At 41.6% G+C, this 13,647-nt stretch overlaps 3 protein-coding genes across 4 annotated transcripts; 2 read left to right on the forward strand and 1 right to left on the reverse strand.

Moving 5' to 3' along the window:
• Positions 1 to 26: 26 nt before the first annotated feature.
• On the forward strand, positions 27 to 5,751 carry LOC124191063 (DEAD-box ATP-dependent RNA helicase 40-like). Its single transcript, XM_046584036.1, has 14 exons — positions 27 to 242; positions 376 to 416; positions 922 to 1,049; positions 1,112 to 1,284; positions 1,351 to 1,647; positions 1,709 to 1,846; positions 1,909 to 2,154; positions 2,215 to 2,284; positions 2,409 to 2,504; positions 3,941 to 4,114; positions 4,173 to 4,374; positions 4,434 to 4,715; positions 4,783 to 4,924; positions 4,994 to 5,751. The coding sequence occupies exons 1-14, from the start codon at positions 108 to 110 to the stop codon at positions 5,645 to 5,647; spliced, it is 2,778 nt and encodes a 925-aa protein (XP_046439992.1). The 5' UTR covers positions 27 to 107; the 3' UTR covers positions 5,648 to 5,751.
• LOC124191059 (tubulointerstitial nephritis antigen-like) lies at positions 5,648 to 10,515 on the forward strand. Of its 2 annotated transcripts, XM_046584032.1 has the most exons (12): positions 5,648 to 5,777; positions 5,849 to 6,309; positions 7,284 to 7,382; positions 8,201 to 8,485; positions 8,553 to 8,616; positions 8,833 to 9,040; positions 9,120 to 9,232; positions 9,302 to 9,484; positions 9,552 to 9,765; positions 9,859 to 9,889; positions 9,963 to 10,114; positions 10,175 to 10,515. In XM_046584032.1, exons 4-12 carry the CDS (start codon positions 8,218 to 8,220, stop codon positions 10,304 to 10,306), a joined length of 1,365 nt encoding a protein of 454 aa, XP_046439988.1. In that variant the 5' UTR covers positions 5,648 to 5,777; positions 5,849 to 6,309; positions 7,284 to 7,382; positions 8,201 to 8,217; the 3' UTR covers positions 10,307 to 10,515. The 2 variants fall into 2 exon arrangements, with proteins under 2 accessions (XP_046439988.1, XP_046439987.1); XM_046584031.1 differs by lacking the exons at positions 5,648 to 5,777; positions 7,284 to 7,382 and having other exon boundaries at positions 6,291 to 6,309.
• On the reverse strand, positions 10,507 to 13,601 carry LOC124191057 (nuclear pore complex protein Nup107-like). Its single transcript, XM_046584028.1, has 5 exons — positions 12,822 to 13,601; positions 12,417 to 12,762; positions 12,006 to 12,357; positions 11,478 to 11,946; positions 10,507 to 11,412 (listed from the first exon to the last, which is right to left on the reverse strand). The coding sequence occupies exons 1-5, from the start codon at positions 13,599 to 13,601 to the stop codon at positions 10,609 to 10,611; spliced, it is 2,751 nt and encodes a 916-aa protein (XP_046439984.1). The 3' UTR covers positions 10,507 to 10,608.
• Between the last annotated feature and the right edge of the window lie 46 nt (positions 13,602 to 13,647).

Consider the following 13,647-nt stretch of genomic DNA (forward strand, 5'->3'; position numbering starts at 1 on the left):
CCGAAATTGACTAGTTGCGTCCACAAGCCAAAGGGTGTTGCTAAACCACAGTCTTTGCTTCGTCCGTAGTGTTTCCAGAAATAAAAATTAAAAATAACAAGTTAAAGATGGCCGATGCGGACACTCGTTCTCACAGCGTTAATCTGGGTGCCTTGAAAAGGGTAGACCCCTACGCAGTGGAAATTGTTGAAACCGGAACTCAAGTTGCTATTTATAAATTCAATTCTCAATCCAACGAATGGGTAAGATGGGTTTTCTTTGTCACCACTTGCTGTCACACTGGCTATGCGGTTACGCAGTTAGAACATAAAACACCGGTAGGCTTATGCCTACAATATCGTTCATTGATAGATAACACTTTACCTTTTTCTATAGGAAAAAACCGATGTCGAAGGCACCTTATTCCTCTATGCAAGGTTAGTTCCTTCTGTTGTGCTGCTGTGACAAGTTCTTCCCGTTGTCACAACAATCCTTTCAGTTGTTCCGAACCTTGTACACACTTGTCTTCTTGATACTTGAATCATAGATGAGTATTAATCCTTTCAAACTCAAATTCTTTTACAACTATTCACTTGGTTTCACTTTTCCGATGTACATTGGGATCCTTGGACATTTCTTGGATTGAGCAATCAAGTTGGGAAGCCAATTTCTCGGCATCCAAACTTTATCATCTCTTGACTTCAAAGTTCCTTAGACATTTTCCTGCAACTCACTTGAATTCTCTATTTTATACATAACCTCACAGCTGGCTGTAAAGTAGCCAGTCAAAGGAAATGTGGAACTGAAGATGTGGCAGTTTGTGCTTTTCCCCAGCCCTAATAGTCCCAGATGCTTTTCATTCTATTTTTAACCTGGGACTAGTTTGCTCTTATTCTTGCATGGCTACGCTATCTGTTGCTCACTCTTGATAATTCTTTTTAGGTCAGGGGACCCAAGGCATGGCTTTGTTGTCATGAATCGCCTAAGCACGGAAAATCTCGTGGAACCAATCACTAGAGACTTGGAGATCCAACTTCAAGCCCCATTCCTCTTGTACAAGAATGCCAAATGTATGCTTCATTTCTGTCAATTTAATGGGAGTTAAAATAATTTTTATTTGCGATCTTTACAGTATCCATCACAGGAGTGTGGTTTTATGAGGAATCGGAGTGCACTCGAATAGCTCAAAAGTTGGAAGCATTAGTTAAAGGAGAAACTCAGCGACGTCGGCCTAATGTCGCTCAAGAAAAATCGAATGTTGATATCATGTCCTTGCTTACCAAAGCAGGTCAAGAGTATGAACAGGTTGGTTTGCATTGTGTACATTTGAAAAAATAATTGGCCGAAATAGTACTATCTTTCTCTGTTTAGAATGGAAAGCCGTCAGTTCCAGTGTCCACGTCCAGCAGTGTTGATGTAGTCCGCCCGACCGCCCTGCGTCCGACGTCTAATGGCGGTACCTCCCAATCTACCACGCTCAGTGTTGCTGATTTGTTTGGAATGGAGCCGATCCATCAATCCACGCCAATGCCTCTGCATCATTGTGGATCTCTTTTTGAAAGGCTTATGTCAGCTGGGACGCCTACAGGTGTCCCTCCTCCACCACTTCCGAATGCGGAATTGCACACAGCACAGAGTTTGGAGCGTGAATTGCGAGGGAAAGAAAAGGTGGGGGAACTTAAAACAGTACAAAGGAAAATAAGTGTTTATAAATCCTTCCAATTTATAGCCAAAGGCCACAAATGGAACTGGAGAACATCCCTTGCCTCATTCGTCACCCATGCATTCGAATCCTAATGGTAAACCTAGTGGATTGTCGAATAATCCGGTGGTTCTTACTCATCCTCAGATAACCCAAGTCATGCAGGTAGAAATCAATCACGTAAATTTTGTTATTTTCGATTGATGGCTTATTTGACGTGACTACAGAAAAGCACGACCGGCACCCCTCCTCGTCATACTGGATTACAGTCAGTGGCTCTGATGTCTCCTATGATGTTTACATCGGCGTCTGTAACCAGTGAACAGTCGGTGGAAGCAGCTCGCGTACAGACACCAGTCCAGCGTCCAGCTTTTCCATCTCGAGAGGAACCACATAATTCTTACCTAGTAGATAATGAGATCACGCCGTTAACTAAAGCTCAGCTTATGCAAGCTTTCAACTATCTCCTCAAAGTATGTGACTGATTATTACAATAAATGCTACAGAATTTCTAATGTATTATTTCTAAACAGAATGATCCGAATTTCATCACCCAGCTTCACGACGCCTATGTTCAGTCGTTGAAACAGAGTTTGAAAACCGGTCATTGATACACAGAGGAATATACCACCAGAAAATTGGCGCGAAAGTCCACGCGCATTTGCGTGTCTACCGTATACTAAACATAGAACCAACAAAATTTGTGTTCCTGAACCTCATCTCCAAGCCACCTCAATTATCTCTCCACCTCCTCTCTTTCCACCTCGAAAGGGCTGTGATCTTCTTTTTACGGACAAACATGACGTTGCTTTGATCGAGCGCCGTAAGTGTGCGACGCAGATAACTGTCAATACACAGAAATGCTCCAAACTGCAATATGGAGTAGTTATCAACCATTTGTAGTGGATTATTTAAAATTATTTTAGTTTTTAACTCGAATCTTCTTACCCGGCACATTATAATGCAACTTTCTTTAGACAGTCGGAGAAAATTTTTTCACTGTTGACATCTGAAAGCCTTTAATTTTTACCAGCTTGTTATACTTAGGAACATCAGTTTGGTCTCATTCAATCAGCTATTGACAATGTAGAATGTCCTCCCTTGTAACTTCCCTTTGTATTGTTAGTTGTCGCCTGACAATAGAGATTTGCTTTTGAATCCCATTAAAAATTGTTGATAATATTTAAAAAAAAACGTAGATTTCTTTCAAGAGAGGGAGATTTTTTTATTTTGTGAACATATTCCTTGTAGTTTTAGGCTTTCAATAATAAAGTTTAAAATAAAACACCTAACGTAACCAAAGTTACGTGTTACTTACCAAAGTTACTTACTTAACCAAACCTAACTAACAAATTAGTTGGGCGCGAACGGTTCGCGCAATTTAGAGTGCCGCGCGTGCTGGGCTGCTGGCACACTTCGCGTAAATTATGGACTGACCAACATTGATGATCTGTAAGAAAAATGTGGCAGCAAAATATTGGTTTATTAACTGAATCTGAATGATATCTATTTAAATTAATTTGTTGGATTTTGGGTGGAGCGTGGAGGTGGACCGCTATCAGAGCTCTGCTAAAGCGGCGTTGCACATCGGCTGAAAAGCCTCTAAACTTATCCTTCCTATCGTGGAGTCAAGTTACTGGAAAAAATAGGCTTTTAACCTCAAACTAATTACAAGCATACGGCCATGTTACAAGTTCAAATTTTTCTCTTGGAAAAATTGTTCGTTTCTAAAGTTTCTTTTAAATTTATTTGTTTGACAACATTGTAAGGATTGATCGTCTGCTACCTCACCGAATACTGATTCAAATCCCGCGATTTTTTTTTACTGTAAACTTTAGTTTAAACATTAAAAAGAAAAAATAATTCATCTTCAATGCTGCTCATGTAGATGTAATGTTTTAGTTTTTTTCTAACAAAATACAGTTGGAAAATGGAAGGCGATTTTGAGAGAAAGACACGGGTAAAAAGTGCGCACTCGTTTGATTCCAAGCAGAGAACTGAAGATGTTAAAACTCAAGAAGAACTTACTTTTTCAGACATGCACATTTCTAGACAAGTTTTAGAAGGTTTGTAATGCATTTGCATTAAATCAGTAATACTTATAAATAATTTCAATTCTGGTTCAAGGTCTTACCAAAGCTGGATATCTCAAACCTTCACCCATACAACTGGAAGCTATTCCAATTGGGAAATGTGGAATTGGTAGTCAACTTTAATTTTCAATCAAAGAATTGAAGTCCTCATTGTTCTTTTTGTTAGATATGGTTATTCAGTCAAAATCTGGAACAGGGAAAACTCTTGTTTTTGGTATTGTAATGCTGGAATCTATTGATCTTGAAATCAGTACTGTACAGGGATTGATACTTGCTCCAACCAGAGAGATTGCTTTCCAGAATGCACATGTTATTTACACTATAGGTTCAGAACTTCCAGGTATTTTTTTTCGTAAATTCGTTGTTTAAAGTATTTAAAATGTGTTTTGTCATTTTAGGCCTAAACGTCCAGGTCTTTATTGGAGGTCTTCCTGTTGATACTGACCTGTCCAAATGCAAATCATGCCACATTGCTGTTGGAACTCCAGGACGTGTAAAACAATTAATAGAAAAAGGTGCACTGAAGACGAAAACCATCAGGCTCTTTATTTTGGATGAAGCCGATAAATTAATGGAGGATAGCTTCGCTGATGATGTCATGTAATAACTGTGCTTAATTTATCCAGAATTTAAAAAAAAATCGAAATTTACTATTTCAGGTGGATTTTTTCTCAGATGCAGCTTACTAAACAAGTTTTGGCAGTCAGTGCCACGTATCCTGAAGTGTTGGCAAACCTGGTTTCTCGATATATGCAAAAGCCGTCGTTTGTGCGTTTGGGTCATCATCAACCTACTTTATTGGGCGTTAAACAATTTGTCTTTCGTGTTGCTTATCACCCAATGGCACAGCAGCAAGCCAAAAACAAGTTTGAGATTTTGTTAAAAATGCTCAAGGTTATCGAGTTCGGTCAATGCATGATATTTACAAACCTACAAACGAGGTGCCAATTTGGTCAAAACAGACAAAGTATTCACATTAAAATTGATTTGATTTTTTTTTTATTGCAGAGCCGAAAGCTTGGCTGCTCAATTATCAAGCAATGGTCACGCAGCCTTATCGATTTCGGGAAGTCAAACTCAGACGAAACGTTTGCAGACACTTCTGAAGCTACGTCAATATCAGTGTAAAATTCTAGTTGCGACCGATTTGGTATTTGCCTTTTTGTTTTGTTTTATTCTGTATAATTATGCATAGCTTGATTTGGTTTTTTAAATGTAGGCGGCTCGTGGAATTGACGCTGAGCACATCGATTTAGTCATTCACATGGATGTGCCTCGGGACGCAGCCACATACCTGCATCGAGTGGGTCGAGCTGGAAGGTTTGGAGCGGCCGCCTTGACGTGTACTATCGCATGTGAGGGCAATGAATTGACTGAATTGCGATCCATCATCACAAAAACAAGAGCCTCCGTCCGAATCTTGGCGTGTGACCATTTGGCACCTAAAGATCACGACTCGAGCCAACCTGAGACTCTGCTGACGATTCAGGCCCTTGACTCTCTTTGGCTTACTTTACCAGAGCTGGAGGGCACTGGTCTTGAGGGGGAAGGTATGGCTGACAGTCTTCTCAGTAATATTGAACACGATTTCCAGCCCGGTCTGCAAGATAGTACTAGAGCACTATTACCGCAAGGGAACAAGCGCAAAAATAAACCCCGAGCGAAAACTGTTCTTAAAACAAACGATACTGAAGATGAGCTGGAACAAGCTGTGACTCACCTAAATATCGCTGTGAAAGAAGAGCAACCCACGAGACCGACGCAACAGGAATGGAGCGATTGGTATCAGTACTGGATGTCATACATGAGACGGAATAAGGCGTTGATTGAACAGCAAGAATATTTGAGATTAATGTGCAGTGACATTAGATAAATTTTGGCATGGTGAATCTATGCAGAGATTTGTTTTTTGTTTTGTCTTCAGCTTTTAAAACTCCGCAATATTTTGGTAATAAAATGTATTGCCTGAGTCGTCAAGTCCGTTTTTATCGAAATTTTTGAAGGCAAGGTCACCGACTCCATTTTTTTTCCGCGTAGTGTCGCAATAATAGTTTTGTTTTTCTTTTCTTTTTAGAGTTCTCCGTCGCGCATTTTAACATTCGCCGACTCGCTTGGAATCCCAAATTTCCCTCTTGTTTTGCGATATACCGTCTGTGTGGCCTTAAACTCCAGCTTTTTCTTCACATATTCTTTGTGTTGAATTTGGCTGTAAGCCTGTAACCACGAAGACCACAGTGGTTTTCCGCCAGCTGAATTCCGTGCCGAAGAAACTCTGAAGGGGGGTATGAACGATGAGCAGCATCCGGATTCGTCATTTGCGTGCTTTACCAAATTCATCGGCTTACGAATTATGCGGTCGCTGACGTTTAGTTTCGGTAGACGTCATTTGCCCGATCAAGCAGAAACATCACTGGTGGGCGTGGATTTCAGGAGGCGGGGGCGACGAAGAAAAGGAGGCCTTGCCATTTCACCCGCTGTCTTTAATAAAGCTGCACAACTAGTTGGATCGCCTAGACGGAATATACGGAAGTAAAGGTAAGCACACACCATTTTTCGTTCGAGTTCAATCATCACAATCCGATAAATCATTTCGTTCTATTTTAGTCGGGGGAAATTTTTGTTTTTATTGTTGTCCCCGATTCGTAATCCAGCTTTGTCTTGTTGCGTGTCTAAAAACGATCCACGGGCGTGTACGCAAACTGGTTGGTTACTCATCGTAAAATCTTTGATATCTCGAGGGGGATTTAAACAACCTGCTGATGTTATCAATAAGAATTTAGTGGATAATAATGTCACTGCTGAAATAGATGGGCATTCAACGGACATTCGAACCGTTTGAAATTCACGATTTATTAATTGGGTTATATTGAATTAATCCTCAGTTCCCTTTCAACTCCAACGATACCCAGTTCGTTTTCTAAACAAGTTATGGGCGTGAATGTAATTTTTTTTTCAAGAATGCAAACACACAACAAATTTGAAAAAAAAATCATTTCTGAGAAATTGTTATTCAAAATTCAGTAGGTAATAATGTCCATGGCTGTTATTGCTCAGTCGCTTACGTTTGCTAGTGGAATATAGCTTTTGGCGGAAATTTTCCAGGGAAACTACATAGTCCGATTGCGTCATTTGGGCACGGCAAATAGAAGAATTCCGTCGGAATCGACATCATTCGACTTACTCGAAGCGACCGTTACTTTTTCGCTGCGTTATAGGCGCTTGTCTGCAATGCAATCATAAATGTATGGGCGTCTAAATCACGAGGGTATTTTCCATTTTGCTTTTCTCTGGCGATCTGATTATTTCGGATCACGACGACCATTATAAAAATGTATTTTCTACCTGTCGACTGTTTTTCTCTTTTTCCCTTTTCTTAAATAACGACCTTGAGTCCTTGAAAAATAGACAAAAAAGCTACAAAATAACGCCAAGAGGAAAAGCGTGTAAATGTCATTATTCTCTCTCTTCCTCTTTTTTTTCTTTCATCTTGTTCTTTTTTTATTTTCCAGGACCCTTCCCACCGACAGTTTTGTAGTTTGCACGCAAAGGCACACTTCGCACCGAGGAGTTGGCACCGACGCACATACCCATCGAACATACACCCAAAAGTGAGGCACCGATTTCCTTTTTATGCAGTATAATCGTTTTGATGGAGTGGCCGTGTGAGACACGTTGAAATGATGATGGTGAGGTGATCCGCGATGAATTTTTATTGCGGTGATATCAGCGCGTGGAAAAGTTTTGTTTCAAACAGTGTGGCAGCTCGTTGATAAGCGTGACAGACATGGACGGACCCTATTGCTTGACCCCCCCCTCGACCACCCGCGTTCACTTTTCGTGTTTTAGACTTTTTCCACGCGCACTTAACTAAAAGATTGCGATTCCTTGTTACCGTATCTATTGCTGAGAAGACCATGACCAGTCGCTTTAACGGCATTTGAGGCTATTCAGCCATGCAGAATAGAGGTCCCGATGTTGGCTTTTATGAATAACGACCTGATGACATCGCAAATTTATTTTAATTGTCTGATCTTCTCGTGTACTCCTCCTTCGGTACAAAACAAGGAGGAAACTTCTTTAAGAGTGCGTTCATATCCGGGTCCTCTCCCATATCGTGAATATATATTGCGCCGACCGAGAAGAGAACGTAGAGAGAAAAAGCGAGAAAGAGAGAGAGCTTCATTAATTCAATAGTACCACCAGAACCATCAACGCGCACTTCCACCAACAACACAAGCGAAAGAGCGTAAACTCTTACGCCTTGCGATAGGCAAAAAGGGGCTGGCCCTGTGTGCGGTGCAGCTATTTAAGCGGTGCTCGCCTGTCTTCTTCCCGGCCACTTGATTTGCGGCGTGCTATTCATCTCAACCGTTTAAGTTTTGTTTGTTCAATTGTTATTTGCTATATCGTTTGTTTGCAATCTCAGGTGAACAATTCTATACAATGGAGCTGGTGTGGAGATGCTCCATATTCTTGATTTTGTTGACGGCCGGAGCGCTAGCCCAGTTTGAAGATATAGCAGGGGATTACTGCGGAGGGCGTATTCAACGTTGCTGTGATGGCCGAATCGATTCGTGTGCGATCCCGATTTTAGGCACTCTTTGCTATTGCGATCAGTTTTGCAACCGTACAGACTCTAGTGATTGCTGCCCTGATTATTGGAACGTCTGTCTTGGCATCAAACCACCTTCACCACTCATCCAGCAACACGGTACAAGTTTATTCCATTTATTTTCTGGTGAGAACGTTCAATCAACTTTGGTCGACTTTTCTATTAGGATGCTATCATGAAGGTCAGACCTACCCTTATGGCCACACGGTGCAAATCAATTGCAACAAGTGGTGAGTATATATCTAGTGTTTATTATGCATTGCGTTGGAACAGAACACTGCCGCATTTGAATTTGTAATGCGCGGCAGGCGATGGAGATGATCTCATTAACACGCCTCCCCGTCGTGCCGTTCAAGATGGATCTCGTTTTACTGAATTATTGATGAAACAAAATTTTTTTTTTCTTTCTAATAACGCTGTTATTTTCTGGGATTGATTGTGAATAGCGAGTGCCTCCGCTCACTATCAGATTCGAGCCGAACTGAATTTCTCTGTGAGGCGGACGCTTGTCTTGTGGAGCCAGAAGCTATTCAAGCAATCAACGGGAATTCGGCACAATTCGGTTGGACGGCTGGCAATCATTCCGATTTTTGGGGTCGCAAGCTGGAAGATGGGCTTGTGTATCGTCTTGGTACACTCGAGCCCGAGAAATTTGTAAAGAGAAAATTCGAATTTTTTTACTAGCTCCACGCACGCGGGTGTGTCATTACATTTTGATGGATGTCTTTTGCAGGTGCTAGCCATGTATCCCATCAAACAAAAGTACGACCGGAACACTCTTCCCATGAGTTTTGATGGGCGAATCGAGTGGCGCGACACCCTGCAAGACGTACGCGACCAAGGATGGTATGAATTCAACTGCTCAATCATTCCTAAGTGTTTCTATGCACGCTATACAAACTCTTGACATTTCAGGTGTGGAGCGTCATGGGCTTTTTCCACAGCCGCCGTAGCTGCGGATCGCCTTGCTATACAGTCTCGTGGACATGAAGTCTATCCGCTTTCCATGCAAAACCTACTAGCGTGCAATAACCGAGGTCAACAAGGCTGTAACGGCGGACATCTTGACCGCGCCTGGAATTACATGAGACGTTTTGGGTATTTATGCGATAACTGACCTGTTTGATTTACAAATGAGTTTAATAGTCTCGTGCTATAATTGCAGGGTTGTAAACGAAGAATGTTATCCATACATCAGTGGCCGTACCGGTCAGGTGGAGAAGTGCAAAGTCCCGCGTCGAGGAAATTTGGCGACTATGAAATGCCAACTAGTCAACGCCGCTGTAAGAAAATCCGACAGATCTGATAAGCCGCCACGTAAAGGTCTGTTCCGTTCACCTCCGGCTTACCGTATCGCCCCATTCGAAGATGATATCATGGTAAAGTCAATATAATAAAGTTATTATTCCTTACATTGCGCTTATTAAAGTTGTAAATCACTAAAATTATTTTTTTATTTCCCTCTTGAAAAGAACGAAATTCTTCAACACGGACCTGTTCAAGGTAGTGCATACTTAATCCCACAATCCGTCACTATTAATCGCATAATCAAAGCAATCTGTTAATATTTTTATAGCTACAATGAGAGTTCATCCTGATTTCTTCCTTTACCGCGGTGGTGTTTACCGCTATTCCGGTACCAACAGTCAGCAACGTTCTGGTTATCATTCTGTTCGCATTGTAGGTTGGGGAGTAGATTCGTCTAAGCGAAATCCCACCAAATATTGGGTTAGTATAAAAAAAACTGTATTTATCTTTATTGGTTTAAATTCACACTCTTTTTTCCAGTTGGTGGCCAATTCATGGGGACGTCTGTGGGGCGAAGATGGTTATTTCCGTATCGTTCGTGGTGAAAACGAAAGCGACATTGAAAAATTCGTTTTGGCCGCTTGGGCAGATCAAGAAGACGAAGAACAATAATTAAGAATAAGCTAGAGAAAGATTGTTTTCAGTTATTAAGTTTTTGGAAGCGAATTTTTGTTCATTTTCTATGCATCTCTGGTGCTGTGTTCATTACTTGGTAATTCTAGTTTTTTTTTTTTTCTGAACAATTTTTGATTTTCGGTTTCGATACCATATTCACACTTGCCTTGTCGCTTATAAATAACAAATCGTTCAAATAACTATTACCAAATTATTAATTTTATTCTTTATTGTTTTAAGAAGGGAAATTGGTTTAAGAGAAAATTGACAGCAAAATTGGAAACACTTCATAATTTGTTTTAAGGGGTCTCACCAATATCCAGCAATCTGACGTAAGATTGGCGCAAATGTTTGGTCAGCTGAGCCAGTTGTTCAGCAGAGCAAACCTTATAAAGGGATTGTTGTTCACTAGCAATGACATTGGCCAGTTCAAGGCATTGGCTGTAACGATGGGTGCTCGTCAAGACATTACAAAGTAGCAGGGCTGCGTGTGGGATGCAAGTTTGTCGCAACAACTGTTGTTGCTGTTGTCGGGGAGAATTTTCCTCCTCGAAGGACATGCTATCAACCATCCAGCCTCCGTCAGGAAAAAGTAGGACGTTATACAGTTTGTCAATAGCTGATTGCGTGAGGGAATCGACGGCTGCCTGCCAGCGTTGAATTTCAACTTGATGTTGCTTAAGATGCTGTTCTTTGAGTAAGTTTTCAGTGAATGATAGTTGAGAACTGGCTCCTCCTCGCTGTTGTTGAACGGTAGCTTCTGTTTTCTTGGGCTTGGAGTGATGGAAACGTGTGAACCATTCTTGAAAGGCGTCTAGTGCATCAATGTAAGTCTGGATGCAAAGGTATTCACGGACAGCAGCCTCGACTTCAGTGGGCAAATCCGTCAATCCAGTTCGTGATTCCCATAGTTCGGTCAATATGGCGACTGTGTCGGGTGGAGTCAACTGGAACGTCAGCTTCACAGCTTCAATCTGACGACGGAGAAGGTATCCCCGCATGAGAGTGTTGGCTTGGATAAGCAATTGACTTCGCATTGACGGATCCATTAACAACCAGCTCAGTGAACGTATCCGGCGTTCATCTTCTGCCGTGGTCGCTACCTAAAAGTATTAAACAATTATGAGTACGCTATGCACGAATGCAGATCGAAATCTATATTAATCACCTGTAGAGAAGCATCAGTGACGTGTTGGACCATTCCGCCCTGGTCGCAAAGTTTGATTACAACTTGTTTGGCGATAGCGTTGACATCAAGTCCGACATCCTGGGCCAAAGATAGGAGGCGCCTTCGCTCCTCGTCGTCACAGGATTCTTCCTGTTCCTCTACCATAACGAGGCATTGAGCATACAGGCGAATTTGATCTTCTGGCAAAGGCAATTGTCCAACATAGACAGCCGCCAAATCAGTTCGTCCAAGATTGACAAGTTGTAGAACGTAAGCTTCCAGGATGGATCCGATGGAATCGTCACATGAGCCACGACCGATGCGCCGGAAGAACAGAGCAAGATGGGACATTAGCCGGATCATGTGAGGGCGTAGGTGAACGCTCCAGCTGTCACCTTGTTTCAGCCAAGACGACATTTCTTCAAGTAATCCGTCAACATCATCCATAATAAGGTAGCGCTGTATGATCCTGCATTTCAAAATTTGCTTTGGTAAATTTCGCATTAGACAAATTAAAGAATTAGTCACCTATATTGGTCACGGCCTTGGGCGATCAAAGTCTTATCTCTGGAGGCAGCTAAAGTTGAGAAAATGGACTCGACGGTCAACTGTTGATTCCAATATTCGTCTGGTAGAATTTGAAGTTGCCGTTTATAATTGACACAGCGACGAAGTTCCTTCTCGACACAGTGGTCGATCATGGCACGCAGATGAGCCCACAGTTGATCTTCCCAGGAACGACAGGCAGGTAAAAGGGCTTTCAAATGTCCACAAAGAAGAGCAAAGATTGCGCGCTCTTCCTCCGACAACTGCACATTTTCGCACTCTTTCCAAGTCATCGTCTTCCATATGTCACGATAAGGATTTCCAGATGGCGACTCTACAGTTGAGATAAATATTTTTATCGAATCCATTGGTTTCTACAAATCTGGAAATTACCTTTCGTGTTGGCTACATCCGTGCGAGATTTCATGTTGGGATCATGAAACAGTTTCCATCCTTCCAAAATTGCAGCCCGAAATGGTTGACCTGCTCGGAAACAGAGCTGCTGGGCTTCATCCAGCTGTCCACAACGGAGTCGAGCAAATACAGAACGAAGCAAACGCATTTCATCTTCTTTGTCAAGTGGGTGAAGACGTCTGTTTTGTTCTCGGTTAGGAGCATCGGGATCCATTTGAGTAACCATATTTTGCTCGACGTTATCTGTACTAAGCCCTCGTTTTTTACTGACCAAAGAATGAAGAGTATTTTCCCAGCCGGCAACCGCATCTCCGTAAAACTCCACCTAATTAGAGTATAATATATTATTTAATAAAAGAAAATTTTAATTACATTAAAAAATACCTGGCTGTAATGGGAATCGTGATAGACATCAGCCGCTCGTTGTTCCAGCCAATCGACTACGAGCTGAGCCTGTCTGATTATGGCATTTTTGTCATAGAGTTGTTTTACCAAGTCATCTTCACTTGTAACATCATCCAATCCACTCCAGATTTCATCAGACTCCATTTCACTGTCATGAAATTCAGAGTTTAAACGATCTTGGTAGAGAGATGCAACCAATCTCCATGTGTCACGCTCAAGTCTCAGTTCTTGCTCCAATTCTTGTGCTTGTGATAGTTTGTTGTGTCCACGAGGGGCCATTTGAATCAATTTTCGCAAAGCAGATACTTGTTCTCCACATTCTGACTCATATTCTGCACACTGATTAAACACTTGATGTTCTGCCCCATATGACTGAAATGTTTTGAGGAATCTCTCAAATAGTTCTAAGACATTTTCTACTCCTGGAACTTCTTCTTCTAGAAGGATGCTCATGAGTTCTTCATTTCGTTTCTTTCGTGATACATTGCTCACTGTTAAGTCTGCTCTTGTCGAATCCAGATTTTTCCTTTGTAAACCAGCACCAATTCTCGTAAATGTAGGATCACTTTCGAAAATAGTGTGGCTAAGATCATCAGACATAAAAGACATTGTATTATGTCGGTTAGGAGAAGGGAGGCAACTGGCCCCCAACATGTCTGATGTCTTTTCGAGTGAGTGCTTTATTCTTCGACCAGGAAGATTTAGTTTGCCAGTAACAGTTGAGTTAGAACCGGCAATAATTGGAGATTGAAACTCCATTGTGCTTATTTTAAAAAGATACAATAAAATTCACTGTCTTATAAAG

This window comes from Daphnia pulex, chromosome 3 (genome assembly GCF_021134715.1).
Source record: "Daphnia pulex isolate KAP4 chromosome 3, ASM2113471v1".
Lineage (NCBI taxonomy): Eukaryota > Metazoa > Arthropoda > Branchiopoda > Diplostraca > Daphniidae > Daphnia > Daphnia pulex.